A 14,532-nucleotide genomic window follows, 5' to 3' on the forward strand; every position below is an offset into this window, starting at 1 on the left:
CCATTAAGAAACTCTCGTTTGCAACGGTGTGCACTAATGAATACACCCCAGATCAGATGATATAAACGGTTGCATTACGAATTGGAATTGATCCCTTAAGTTCAGCTGAATGAGAATGACTCCACTAATGATCTGCTGTCCTGATGAGTCAGGTGATGACAGAGGGAGATGGAAGGCTCCACGTGGAGAGCACCAAGGGACACTGTATCTTCACTATTGAGGGAGCGGATAAACAGGACGAGGGCCTCTACTCTGTGATTGTGCGGAACCCTGCTGGGGAGGACAAAGCTGACATTAACGTCAAAGTTGTTGGTAAGATACAACAACTGCCCACAAGGATTTTTGTTGATACATTTTTCATTCTGTCATTAGTCAAAGAGATGAGAGAAATTAGTTTAATCAGGTTGTGCCTTGCTTATCCTGTATTTTACACTATATTTTGGGAACTTGGGACAAAGGTTCTATCTGCATTTTTGTCCAAATGTAGTTATTGTCATAGCCTTGTTCTGTTCAATGTTCTCTGCCTATGTAGTACTCTAAATACCCCAATTCATTTTGTTAAGTTCAAAAGAATACTAGATAAAAATTGCAGACACTATTCAAACCAATGATGGTTTGAAACTTTAAAGCCAATTATCTCAGAATCATCCTTTTGCAGATAGAACCTTATAGTCCCAAGTCATCTTATTCATGTTTTTTTATGGCCTTTTCTTTTCCTCAGATGCGCCAGACCCTCCCTCGGCCCCAAGGATCCTCAGTGTTGGAGAGGACTCCTGCGTTGTCCAGTGGGACCCCCCTAAGTCAGATGGTGGCAACCCGATCATTGGTGAGGATATACAGTAGCGTGCATAATGTCTTATCAGATCTTATGTTCAGGCATACACAATGCTCACTTGTTTACAGCGAACATGTACAGAGAAAATATGAGTAGTTTGATTGTAGTATACTGATAGGTACAGTCACATGTCTATCAGTGGAGGCTCCTGGGATGACGGCTCATTAATAATGGCTGGAACGGAACTGAACGAATGGAATGGCATCAGACACATGGAAACCATATGTTTGATGTATTTGACACCATTCCACTGCAGCCATTAAGGTGCCACCAACCTCCTGTGATGTATACAGTAACAATGTTTGACTTTTTCTTCCCAGGCTATGTGCTGGAGAGGAAGAAGAAGAAGAGCTACAGGTGGATGAGGCTGAACTTTGACCCCTACACGGATACTACCTATGAGGCCAAGAGGATGATAGAGGGTGTGGAATATGAGATGCGTGTCTATGCAGTGAACGCCATTGGCATGTCATGTCACAGCGCTGCCTCACAACCTTTCATCCCAGTGGGTGAGTTCCCCTCCTTGTGATTTTCCTTTATATACATCTATGAAATTGAACTTCCCTGTTTGAGGGATGGGGAAATACATTTTGTTCCATGTAGCGCCTCGTACAATCAGGTCATTCAAAATGCGAACAGATATGTGTCTGCTTGTTGGTGTAAACTTTGGGCGGTGGATGGTCATCGTAGAGGCATGTGCTCTCCCTTGGGTGGTCACACTGGACAGTCAGTCACTCGCCAGTCATATGATTATGTTTACATGCACATCAATAATTCAATATTAAACTGATTATGACAATAGGCAGATTATGCAATAGTCACGTAAACACCTTACTCTGATTATCTTAATCGGCGTAAGGTCAAAATCGAAGTAAACGAGCAGCAATTAAAACACCAGGTTTTCTAAGCAATCTTTTGCATTATTAGGACATGTGTAAACGGCTTAATCGGAGTTCCAGCAGTGCATTTGATCTGCACTTGTGACAGCACCAGCAGCACAAGCTTTCCTCTTATGTGCGAGGGAAGTTACCACAAGAGGGCACAGTGGTCTGAAAGTATGTATTTTTACAATGCAATCATGTATTATGCCAAATCAATTAAATTAATCCATTACTTATGAGAAGCAATTCACCTCACATACTGTAACCTACTGTAACAGTGTGAGCTAGCACATCTAGATGTCACCATCGCTGTCTTCCATCTCCCTGTCATAAATGAGCCAAGGAGCAGCGTGCATGTAATTCCACATCTTTAATAAAGTGAAACCTTCACAAAAAAACAGGTAAACAGATACCGAATGTGACGCAACCGTGGCGCACACAAACACTCACAGAAAATAAATTACCCACAAACACAGGTGGGAAAAAGGCTACCTAAGTATGTTTCCCAATCAGAGACAAAGATAGACAGCTGCCTCTGATTGTGATCCATACCAGGCCAAAAACAAAGAAATAGAAAACATAGAATGCCCACCCAAATCACACCCTGACCTAACCAAATAGAGAAATAAAAAGGCTCTCTAAGGTCAGGGCGTGACACTAGATGAATAATGCAGAGAAGTAATGAGCTGTGTCTGTGGAAAAACTGAAAGTATGCATCTAAGAAATAGTTTTCACATACAAACTGTATATGTCTGAACTCAGAATCAAGTAGGCTTCCCAAAAATAACATGGTTGCTGTGGTAGAAAGTTTACTTTGATTGGTGATTTTCTGCATTAATCAAAGTCCCATCAGGTAGCCTGATTTCAGATGTGTCCATGTAAACAGGATTATTAGGAAAATCGTTATTTTTGCATTGCATGTAAATGTTTTTATCAAACTATTATATTCATCTGATCAATCCCCAAGCTGACAAGGTACAAATCTGTCGTTCTGCCCCTGAACAGGAAGTTAACCCACTGTTCCTAGGCCGTCATTGAAAATAAGAATTTGTTCTTAACTGACTTGCCTAGTGAAATAAAGGTAAAATAAAAAAAATATTTAAAAAATCACAATAATCGTATTATTGTCCATGTATTGTCACACTGTCACATCAACACAACTTTTGTCCTGGCAGAGATTAGTGATGTGAGCTGACCACGGAACATAAACAGAGCATAAAAACAGAAGAAACAACCCCATTGTTCTGACTGCAGCTACATACCTGTATTCTCTGAATATAATGTTGATATTACTTCCTTAATAATACAGTTGCGCTAATATGTCACAAAATTCCCAATTTGATGTATCAAATTGTATGTATTTTTTTACATGATTTTAATTGGAAATGTACAAAACTATTTCCATCCTAAAGTATTTGGATTACCCATATACATATTTTCAGTGGCAGTGTGTTTGATTGATGTCAGTGCTGTCTATCACTACAGTGAATTGTCTTGGGGGTTTGGCTACTGAGAGTTAAGTTTACATATCCCCTAAGCCATGTAAGGTCTGCTATGCAATCACAACGGGCACCTGTAACCACTCAACAACAACACATGGTCATCTTGACATTTGGTTCCCATGGCATGCTGACTTGTGCTTGTAGGGAAAACATGTTTGGGAAGACACTGTCTAAAATAAGACTGGAGGAGGTGTCTTCAAGACAGAAATCAGTGTCTAGTGGAATTATGGGGCTCTCTTTGCTGTGTCTCTTATTCTTTTACCTTGGGCCCCCCTCTACTTTCTCCTCCTTCTCGGGGATGTGAGTGTGAACATCGAGGTATCTGGACGGACCCATCTCTTGTAAGACAGCTGATTAGGAAACTATCTGTGGCATCCCCCTCTATAAATAATGGCATGTAAGCGTGCGGCGGAGCTGGGACCAGCTGCTTAGAACACAGGGGCTAGCTGCTACTGTTGAGGCTGCTCTGGGAGGACATTGACCCAGCTGAACTGCTGCTGTCGAGTGCTATCACTGAGATAGAACAGATCGAGAGAGAGGAGCAGCAGCAGAGTAGATTGAGGCGTGTGGGAGACAAGGAACAGGAGGAGTACGACAAGCTCACTTCGAAGGGCACTATCTTAATCTTATTCAAGGATGACCAAGCCAATGCTGCCAAAGACGGCCGAGAAGAAGCCGCCAGCGGAGGAAGTTCCAGTGGATGGTGCAGCAAAGGCACCGACAGAGGGGGAGGCCAAGCCAGACGCAGCAGCAGTACCTCCTCCAGAGGAACAAGCCCCAGATCTAGCACCAGAGACCCCTGTTGAGCCAGCAGCATCCGCAACAGAGCCAGTCCCAGCAGAAGGAGCCCCATCTCCGGCACCCCCAGCTGAGGATGGGGCCTCTACGGCAGAAGGAGACCCACCAGCCGATAGAGCCCCCCCTGCAGAGGGTGACCCAGCAGAGCCTGCCCCGGCACCAGAGCCCGTACCAGAGTTGGAACCTCCTAGGAGTAGGCATTGATTTATTTTCCTCTAAGCTAGGGTCAACTTTTAGGGGCATGGTTTGTGCTGTAATAAATACTGGGATTTCTTTAATGATAATGATGATAATAAGATAGAAGGTAAACCCTGGATGTGGTTTCTGTGGTTCTGTTCTCCTTTTTACTGTTATTGTAAGGGGCAATGTAAGTAGGAATGGACAGTGCCACCTTCATTGGTAAATCAGAGATGTTTGTTGTATGTTTTGTCTCACAGGCGCAAAAGAGAAGAAAAGTTTTCTACTAACAGACTTTCCTGTGTTGTTGTTTGTGTGTTGGCTAATAAAATGAAAAGGATGTTTATCAAAGTATTGTTTGCTGTGTTCCTGTACTGCCTGTAGACGCCGGTTGGTCTTTCCCATTCAGTCTGGCCCTTTAAACACAGACTGACCTCTGACCTCTACTACATGCCTACATGGCTCCCCTGTCTGGTTAACCTGTGACATGGGACCATGGGCTCAGGGCCCGGGGGAAAGGCAACTCTGTAACTCAACTCTGTAACTCTGATGGCTGTCAGCTTGAGCTTATTTTAGGCTGTTTTTGCAGGATGTCTCTATGTGCTAATGTGTTGTTACATGCAAACTGTTTATGTGGTACAAATCAGCTATGACAGGATAAATTACAAATAACCTCAGTTCTCTCTGGTGATATTAGGAGGATTATTCATGAAATACATCTTTAGACTTATGGATGTAAACAAAAAATGAGTAAGATACTCTCTATTTGTTTCTCCATTGTTATTTACCAATTTTCTAAGAAAAATGGTGAGATAAACATGACATTAAGATTTATAGGGACTGAATGGTTTCCATAGTAGCATTGATGCAGCTAGTCTAGTATTGCAGCCTTGTCTCATAGACTAGACGTAACATAGTAAAGGTAAATCCAGAAAACTAATATTAGTATGATATGTCACGTTTGGTATGGTTACCACAGGAGGTTGGTGGCACCTTAATTGGGGAGGACGGGCTCATGGCTGGAGCGGAATAATTGGAATGGTATCAAACACATCAAACACTTGGTTTCCATGTGTTTGATGCCATTCCATTTACTCTGTTCTGGCCATATTATGAGCCGGCCTCCCCTCAGCAACCTCCACTGATGGTTACATAAGACAGACGGTTACTTAACTTCTTGGTGACAGAGGGGCAGTATTGAGTAGCTTGGATGAATAAGGTGTCCCAGTTGCTAATGAATGCATATTATTAGTAGTATTGGATAAAAAACACTCTGAAGTATCTAAAACTCTTTGAATGATGTTTGTGAGTATAACAGAACTCATATGGCAGGCGAAATCCTGATAAAAAATCCAACCAGGAAGTGGGAAATCTGAGGTTGGTCGATTTTCAACTCATTCCCTATTGAAGATACAATGGGATATTGGTCATGTTGCACTTCCTAAGGCTTCCACTAGATGTCAACAGTTTTTAGAACTTTGTTTGAGGCTTTTACTGTGAAGTAGGGGGCGAATGAGAGGGGAATGAGTCAGAGGTCTGGCAGAATGCTTTGAGCTCGTGACGCGCGGTCATGTAAGAGGTAGCTCGCGTTGCATTGCTTTTCTACAGACAAAGGAATTCTCCGGTTGGAACATTATTGAAGATTTATGTTAAAAACATCCTAAAGATTGATTCTATACTTAGTTTGACATGTTTCTACGGACTGTAATGGAACTTTTTGGACTTTTCGTCCGACCTTTTGGCTGGACTTGCACACGCGTTTGGATTTGTTTACAAAACGCCCTAACAAAGGAAGATATTTGAACATAAATTATGAACTTTATCGAACAAATCAAACATTTATTGTGGAACTGGGATTCCTGGGAGTGCATTCTGATGAAGATCATCAAAGGTAAGTGAATATTTATAATGCTATTTCTGACTAATGTTGACTACACAACATGGCGGATATCTCTGGTTTGGTTTTTGAGCGCCTTACTCAGATTATTGCATGGTGTGCTTTCTTTCTGTAAAGTTTTTAAAAAATCTGACACAGCGGTTGCATTAAGGAGGAGTTTATCTAAAGTTCCATGTATAATAGTTGTATCTTTTATCAATGTTTATTATGAGTATTTCTGTGAATTGATGTGGCTCTCTGCAAAATCACTGCATGTTTTGGAACTACTGAACATAACACACCAATGTAAAATGAGATATTTGGATATAAATATGGACTTTAACGAACAACCACAACCTTAACCCCTTTAGCTAACCCTTCCCCTGATCTAACCCTTTACCCTAACTCATAAACTCTAGCCTAGCTAAGGTTAGCCAGGTAGCTAACGTTAACCCCCCAGCCACCTAGCTAGAATTTCTAACATATCATACCTTTTGCAAATTCGTAATATATTGTATGTGTTGCAAATTCGTAACACATTGTTCGTTTTAGATATTCGTAACATATAATACGAATTGTAATTCGTAAACATGTTATACAAAAAGGGTTATGGACATCACAAATGAATACGTACCATCCTAAATGGAGTGGCTCGTAATTGCATACAGAATAATATAAAATGCTCTAAGACCAGGTTGAGTATTGATGAAAGCTCTGTCATGCATTTTTTATTTAACCAGGCAAGTCAGTTAAGAAAATATTCTTATTTACAATGACAGCCTACATCAGCCAAACCCGGACGACGCTGGGCCAATTGTGTGCCTCTCTATGGGACTCCCAATCACAGCCGGTTGTGATACAGCCTGGATTCGAACCAGGGTGTCTGTAGTGACACCTCAAGCACTGAGATGCAGTGCCTTAGACCGCTGCACCACTCGGGAGCCTGCAAGGTCCATACTTAATCTCCAATGTGCTAGCTCCATGTCAGCTAGCCTGCAGGGGAGCTTAACACATGGGTTGTGGTAAGGTTGGAGATAATGTATTTCAGGAAGTGATGCTTCTATTGGAGGACCCTAGTTTACAAGGCTGTTACCAGTAGCAACACACTTTATCTGCAGCTAAGTTAAACTGTCTTCAGTGACAGGTAGCAGTAAATCCACAATAAAAATATCCTGCATTGACAACTGCTAACACTGAAATGTTTCCTTCTCTATTTTTCAATATGTCTTTTTTACAGTCACATACTGTGACATCGGTGACATAACATATGGAAATATTGATGTATTTTTTCTTGACATTGATTTCTTATTTAGACTAGAATAATGTTGCTGAAATCCCTCTCTCTCTCTCTCTCTAAGCCCCAACCAGTGAGCCCATCGGCCTGTGCGTGGATGACATCAGTGACACTACCATCTCACTGAAGTGGAGAACCCCGGAGCATCTGGGTTCGTCTGAGCTGGATGGCTATGGGGTCGAGTACTGCAAGGAGGGCTGTGAGTACTGCATTCAATATTTTGAATCCTGACACACACACTCACACAATTTCTGGGTAGATAAGGAGGAGGATGGCATGAAAGCTGTTGAAGAGAGTATTTCAGTTAGAAACACACTATTTGAAAAACAACCTAACAATATAGAAAAACTGTCAAATAAATCCAAATGCAGCAACATTTCAGAGAGCATTGCCTGTTTAATTTTTTTAAATCTTGACCCTCTTACATAAAACGACATCCTCTATAATGCTAGCTGTATCACACTTTCCATGATGAGCCATTATCTAAAAAGCTTTGGTTTTAGTCTGACAACATCAAAGGCCTAAGTTGTCAAGAGTGGTTTGAGCCAGGGACCATTAGCACAACGCGTAGGTAATTAAATCAATCCCTCCAGGGCTGGCTATGCTGGCCAGCTGCACGTCAATGTTCTAACTCAATCCATGCAGGCAGCCCTAGTTGTGATGACATATAGGGATGGGGCACTGAGCCTTCTTCGGATGTTGCATTTTGACACGTCTGTCTGGCCGTCTCTTGCCCACAGCTGATGAATGGGTGCCAGCTTTCGAGGGTCTGACAGAGAGGACATCTGTGATCATCCGGGACCTGCCAACCGGGGAGAAGATGCAGTTCCGTGTCAGAGCCTACAACATGGCAGGGCCCAGTGCACCTACCTCCCTAGCACAGGCTGTCACTATCCGCGAGATCATGCGTAAGCATTCCCCCATGATTGCCTAAAACGAATACAAATTTTAAATTATACCCTCTCTCCCATACAATGAGCATGAAGTCATAACATGTACAAGACATAAATAAAAAAAATTACCAGGGAAGTTCCTAAAACACTTGCACTGTAAGAGTAAGACATCATCAGATTGTTCAAAACCCAAAGGTTGTAATGGAAAGTATGTGAGGTGTCCTGCTGTTGTCTCCTCTCTCCTATTTCTCTACAGTTTGAGATTTTTAGCTGATGAGGCTTGAAGTTAGCCTCCACTACCCTACATGGATCTCAGGGCTCACAGATCATGTTTGGGAACATACATACATTGCCAAGGTCATCAGCTATTTCGCTCTCAGCACCTAACAGATTAGTTGTGAGGTGTATTTTGAGTTCTCAGATGTACACTGAAGCCCCCGGCCTTTGCACTTGCTGACAGGATGATATTATCACTAAGTGCTGATTGGCAGTGAGGAAATTTCACGGTAACAGTGACACTGAGACTCAGATTTTTCACTTTAAAATGTATGTCAAACAAAAACCAATGATTGCAAAGTTAAACAAACCATACAACTCTATGCATAATGACTACGTTTAACATTTTCCATTGAAAGTGTTACAAAAAACACATTTACTTGTAGAACAGTGCAGATGCAAAGTTTGGCAAAAGAATGGTGGCACAAACTTTCATTCTGTTACCAAACTTTGCATCTGCACTGTTATTCAAGTAAATGTGTTTTTGTAACATTTTCTGTGGAAATTGTTAAAAGTAGTTCCTGTGCATAGAGTTGTATGGTTGTTTTAATTCTCCAATTATTGGTTTTTGATTGACATACATGTTAAAGTGAAAGTCTGTGTCACCGTTACCGTGGAATTGCACTGAAAAGCACTTGATGTTGTCAACTCAGCTTATTACTACCGCACAGGCGGTTGGTCAATGTACATGAGCAGTAACTCATTGGATCAGTAATGGTGCCATCAAGCTAAACGTGATAGTTGAAAGGTATTGTAATGAAACAGAAGGGAGCAGGTCTCGAACCCTCGACCTTCGAGCCCGAGGTCCGGCGCGCTATCGACTGTGCTGCAAAAGCATGCTCATGCGGTAGAGTCGATTTCCGCGCTTATAAACCCAGGGTCGTTACAGTATTGTGGTACTCCCAGTCTCAGGGAAAAGTCTGAGCCATGAACCAATTTCTAGGGTTGGGCGGTATGTATATTTTCATACCATTCCTGTACCATAGAGGGGTATACGGTCTTACTGGCAGTGCACACAATGGCCGGTATTTTTTCCCCCAAAAAAAATCTCACAGCGGACACTAGCTAAATGCTAACAAGCGAACATAAACTAATTGCAAGAACAGACAACCGAGCTCATAAAGTTAGAAAACTACAGTATCTGAAAAGGCTAATCAGTTTGCTGCAGCACAAAGAAATGTTTGGCAGCCAGGATTTTTATCCAGGGGGGGATTTGATTGTTTCTGCCATAACCAAGAAGCTTGATCTTGCGAGCTAGCCACTAAGTTAGGAAGTTAGCAAACCAAATGCATAGCTGGAGCCCTGAGCTGGAGATAATTTATTTGGCACATCTTAGATAGTGAAAACGTATAGTTATAAGCAGTGGCATAGCACACACCCCCGAGAGGCGGGTAGGCCCCGAGCTTTAGGGTACTGATGGCATTGGCATCATTTCAGGTAAACTGAGGGTAGGCTATAGCAAAGTGACTTTATTTAATTCTATTTTCTGCATTCCTACACAATTTAAAAATGTCTAAAATGCTGTACAGAGAACAGCAAAAACAAGCAATTGACAACAATTGACTCCAGTCATTATCACCTTGGCTGCTATACCTTCATTCACCTCAGTTGATAAGGGACATAAATAACATTCTTCATCAACATATCTTACATCAATTAGCTGCTACGCATTAGCTCAGCACCGGAATTTAAAACTCGAGTTTAGTTTCAAGTCAAACAGCTGTAACCTAGTCAATTACAGCCATCTTCCACCTCTGCACTGTTTTGAGAGGAAAGTTGGGCTGTTCACAGCAGTCAGGCAAACAGTCCTCCCGCCCACTCCGAGGTGTCTGCATGGTCCTAAAGCCAGCCCAAATTGACACCCCTGATTGACAGTATTGAGAATACGGTATACCGCCCAAGCCTACCACTTTCCCCGCACACGCACACCACAAAACTGTACCCAAAAAACTTTTATTCATTGACATCTTATGACATTTTTGTTAACAGAGAAACCCAAAATCTGGATTCCTAGAAATCTCCGCCAGACCCTCATCAAGAAAGTGGAGGAGACAATCAACCTTGTGATCCCTTTCCAGGTATGGGGTAGAGTACACCCTTCACACTCTATAGGATGAATGTACTGTATATATTCTGGTGCCCTTGCCCATAAGAGAAATATGATGAATGAAATTGCTATTTCATTTTCTTTGGTGCACGTTGAGTTATGGAATGGTGCTACCGACATGAAAAAATATTACAGTTTACTATGGAATACTATTCCTACCTATCTATAGGTTTTGGAAAATTTGCTCTTTTAGTATTTGTCCAGTAGGTTTCCTCAAGGAGAAAGCTCCCATTTGTATGTCAAAAATAATACAGCAAAATTACTGCAAAAACACAACAGTAAATAATACAGTATACTACAGTCTGCAAAAATACTACAGTAAATCACGCTATGTCTCTTTATTCCTTTCTGCTTTTCCCTCAAGACAATAAATACATACAGCTTCAGTTTTGAAACTGTATCCTAGTAACACATGCAATTGACAGACTGATAACTGATACAGACATGATTATCTTAAGCAGCTCATAGTGAGTAACTGCTGAAAATCACAAGCCAAGGAGTCTGGGCCACCGCCAAATGTACCACCATCTACTGTATTCATTAGGAACATTTATCTAGGTTCAAATCTGCCATACAAATATCTGAACAATATCATATTTCAAATGTCTTGGTCTGGAGATGTACTGAAATCATCATCACCCCTGGAACTGTAATGATTATTTAGTAAACGTAGGTTACTGAGGAAAACCAATATTTCACACATATTAACTTACTTGTACTGTAGTCCTCCAGAATCTGGTTTGGTCTTTCTAAAAAATATTAGAATGTTTATATTATTATTTTTTATTTTAGGGCAAGCCTAGGCCTGTGATCACCTGGAGTAAAGATGGGGAGTATCTGAACCCGAAGCAGGTCAGCGTCCGAAACAGCGACACCGACACAATCCTGTTCATCCGCAAGTCAGAGAGGAAGGACTCTGGGAAGTATGAAGTCAAGCTGCAGATTGAGAATGTTGAGGACACAGCCAGCATCTCAATTCAAATAGTCGGTGAGGACTCCTCACAACTCTAATGGTTTTGAATATAAATGGTTTATGATTGATCAGTGGCACTATCAGTTCACTCAGAATGGGTTTATGCTGTATCTGAGTTAACTATGAAACTGACACGTTCCGCAAGTGACACATCCCGCAAGCTGGTCCCATTATCGTTGGATATTGAAACAAAACCACACCTGTCCCTAAGATAACACGTAAACAATATTCTACGTGTACCCACCGTGTGGTTTACCTTTCTCTGTGAATGATTGGATTGGAGTTTAAGGTAAAGTTATGGTACAGTATGTTGACTCGATAAATGTGATTTCTTATCTTTAGATTTGCCTGGGTCTCCAGAGAAACTGAAGATCATGGATGTTTGGGGCTTCAATGTGGCTCTGGAGTGGAAGCCACCCAAGGACAATGGAAATTGTGAAATAACCGGCTACATGGTTCAGAAGGCTGACAAGAAGACCATGGTGAGAGTCAATGTGCTGGGCAGTGTCTAACATGAAAATGTTCTCTTCATCAATTTGAGCAAGAGGTTCATATACGACAGAAAACTAGCAATTAATATTGGTCAGACAATATTGAATGAGTAAAGTTATACACTGCCCCTCCCATGGCAGGTTCAGGAAAGCATTATCTATATTATAAATTATGATTAGGCTAATATTTATTTTCTAACTGACACACAGAGGTCATCCCAGTGTGTGTGTGAGAGAGGGCGAGCTGCCTGATAATTAGCTGTTAGTTCTCTGGCTGGGCTCAGAGTGAACTATGCCAAGCTCTGAGTGCCAAGGCAAGGTAGCTAAGCTCTCTGACACACGGCCATAATTGACTCATGTATGTACACTATGTGAGGGGAAGAATGCTACATGGTCACCGAGGGGTATTTTACCCTCCCTTGTGACACACAGTCAGCCACAGCTAGGCAGAGAGCCTTTGTGGGCAAGGAAAACTGCATGCTGGGCCTGTTTGTTTGAGCTCCAACTGCCTCCTTCCACCACCCCAAGCAGCCACCCAGAGCACAGCAAGCCAAGCACGCCCTGTTTTTAGCCCCTAGCTTTGGCCTTATACTGGACATGGCTTGTCTGTGTAGTGATGGAAACCCAATGTACCTCTGAGCTGCAAGGTTAGTGGCTAAATAAAAAGCTCCCTGTTCAGGTTTCACACAAGTCATTATTAGACCCAATTAATTTCCTACATCTCACTATGGCAGGCTGTGAGATAAGAGATTATCATGTTACAAAGAACAATATCTCATTTGGATATCGGAGATGCCCCATTACTAAATATAACACAGTTGGGCCCCTTTGTTTGGCAAACATTCAATGGAGTTGGCATGCATTCTCATTCTCTCAAGACACATTACACTGACATTGTGGTTGAGTTGTTCTGTAGTATTTTGGTAGCCCTAAAATATTGTCTCACTTAAAAATGAAGAGTTTGACTAAAATATGGTTGGTTTTCAGGAATGGTACACTGTCTATGAGCTATATAGGCGAACTAACTGTGTGGTGGCTGATCTCATCATGGGGAATGAATACATCTTCCGTATCTACGCTGTGAACATGGTAGGCCTCAGCCTAGAGCCCTGCTTCTCAGCAGACAGTGCCTACATCCAGAAAACAGGTGGGCTCCCATACCTGATGCACCGTTCACGACAGTAATACCACCCTGACATCATAACTATAAACAAACAATAGCTATACATTTATGTATGTAGGAGCAGCATTCATATGAAATTAATTTTTAAAAAACATCCCCTACTGCCACCTGTGTAAAAACCCATAAACTTTCTGAATAAAGGTGAGCACTGCATCTGTTCATCTGTTCATCAGGTTTCGAATACAAGCCTCCAACCTACAAGGAGCATGACTTTTCCGAGGCGCCTAAGTTCACACACCCTCTAGTGAGCCGTTCAGTCATAGCAGGCTACAACGCCACCCTCAGCTGCTCTGTCAGAGGCATCCCCAAGGTGAGGTGTCCCTATACAGGCGAGAATGACAGAGACAAAGGCTATGCTGCTAACCATGAATGATATAGTGATTTATCACCATCAGAATGACCATCAAATCAGCACGACTATTACATTATCATCATGTCTGCTACTAATACTGTAGGGGGATGTCAAGTATGTCCTGACCAGTAAAACAGTCAAAACTATGAGCCTTAGTTATAGCAGATAGACATTTTTTCATTTTTTTTGCCACATGCATTACTTTAGGCACATCTAGTTCACATTGTAACCTCTCTCTCTCAGCCCAAAGTGACATGGTACAAAAACAAGATGGACATCTCCAACGAGGCCAAGTACCGTATGTTCAGTAAGCAGGGCGTACTCACCCTGGAGATCCGCAAGCCCTGCTCATTTGACGGGGGAGTGTACATGTGCAAAGCAGTCAACGCCAGTGGAGAAGATGTAGTGGAGTGCAAGCTAGAGATTCGCCGTAAGTATCCCTAACACTACTCACTTTTTCTCTGCTGGTGAGCTCCTTAACACACCTGGCCTGCCAACCAACTGCAAAATCCATTGTCAATCTTGTATGCTCAGTGGCTAGTTTATTAGATACACCACCCTGTTTACAAAAATGGTTCGCTCCTACAGACAATTAATCATGTGGCTGTGGCTTGTTATATAAAGCAGGCAGACAGGCATCAAGGCATCCAGTTACTGTTGGATTGAACGTAAGAATGGGCAAAATGAGTGACCTAAGTGACTTTGAGCGTGGTATGATCGTCGGTGCCAGGTGCGTTCCAGTATCTCAGAAATGGCTGGCCTCCTGGGCTTTTCACGCACAACAGTGTCTAGGGGTCACCAAGAATAGTGTGACAAACAAAAAACATCCAGGCAACGGCGGTCCTGTGGGTGAAAACAGCTCATTGATGAGAGGTCAAAGGAGAATGGCAAGAA

The 14,532-nt window shown here is 42.1% G+C and overlaps 1 protein-coding gene and 1 non-coding gene across 7 annotated transcripts in view; both read left to right on the plus strand.

Moving 5' to 3' along the window:
* Positions 1-14,532, plus strand: part of LOC112249597 (myosin-binding protein C, cardiac-type-like) — a 40,399-nt gene that overhangs the window by 22,163 nt on the left and 3,704 nt on the right. For all 6 annotated transcript variants that reach the window (XM_042321119.1, XM_042321121.1, XM_042321122.1 and 3 more), the window contains 11 exons: positions 153-312; positions 722-826; positions 1,156-1,344; positions 7,428-7,562; positions 8,104-8,271; positions 10,522-10,610; positions 11,432-11,627; positions 11,955-12,094; positions 13,091-13,250; positions 13,460-13,596; positions 13,882-14,068. In XM_042321119.1, coding sequence (XP_042177053.1) covers positions 153-312; positions 722-826; positions 1,156-1,344; positions 7,428-7,562; positions 8,104-8,271; positions 10,522-10,610; positions 11,432-11,627; positions 11,955-12,094; positions 13,091-13,250; positions 13,460-13,596; positions 13,882-14,068 — 1,666 coding nt within the window. The remainder of the gene's footprint in view (positions 1-152; positions 313-721; positions 827-1,155; positions 1,345-7,427; positions 7,563-8,103; positions 8,272-10,521; positions 10,611-11,431; positions 11,628-11,954; positions 12,095-13,090; positions 13,251-13,459; positions 13,597-13,881; positions 14,069-14,532) is intronic.
* On the plus strand, positions 10,815-10,869 carry LOC112249766. The gene has a single exon (XR_002953426.1). It is a non-coding gene; the product is annotated as a U7 small nuclear RNA (small nuclear RNA).

This window comes from Oncorhynchus tshawytscha, linkage group LG04, assembly GCF_018296145.1.
Source record: "Oncorhynchus tshawytscha isolate Ot180627B linkage group LG04, Otsh_v2.0, whole genome shotgun sequence".
Lineage (NCBI taxonomy): Eukaryota > Metazoa > Chordata > Actinopteri > Salmoniformes > Salmonidae > Oncorhynchus > Oncorhynchus tshawytscha.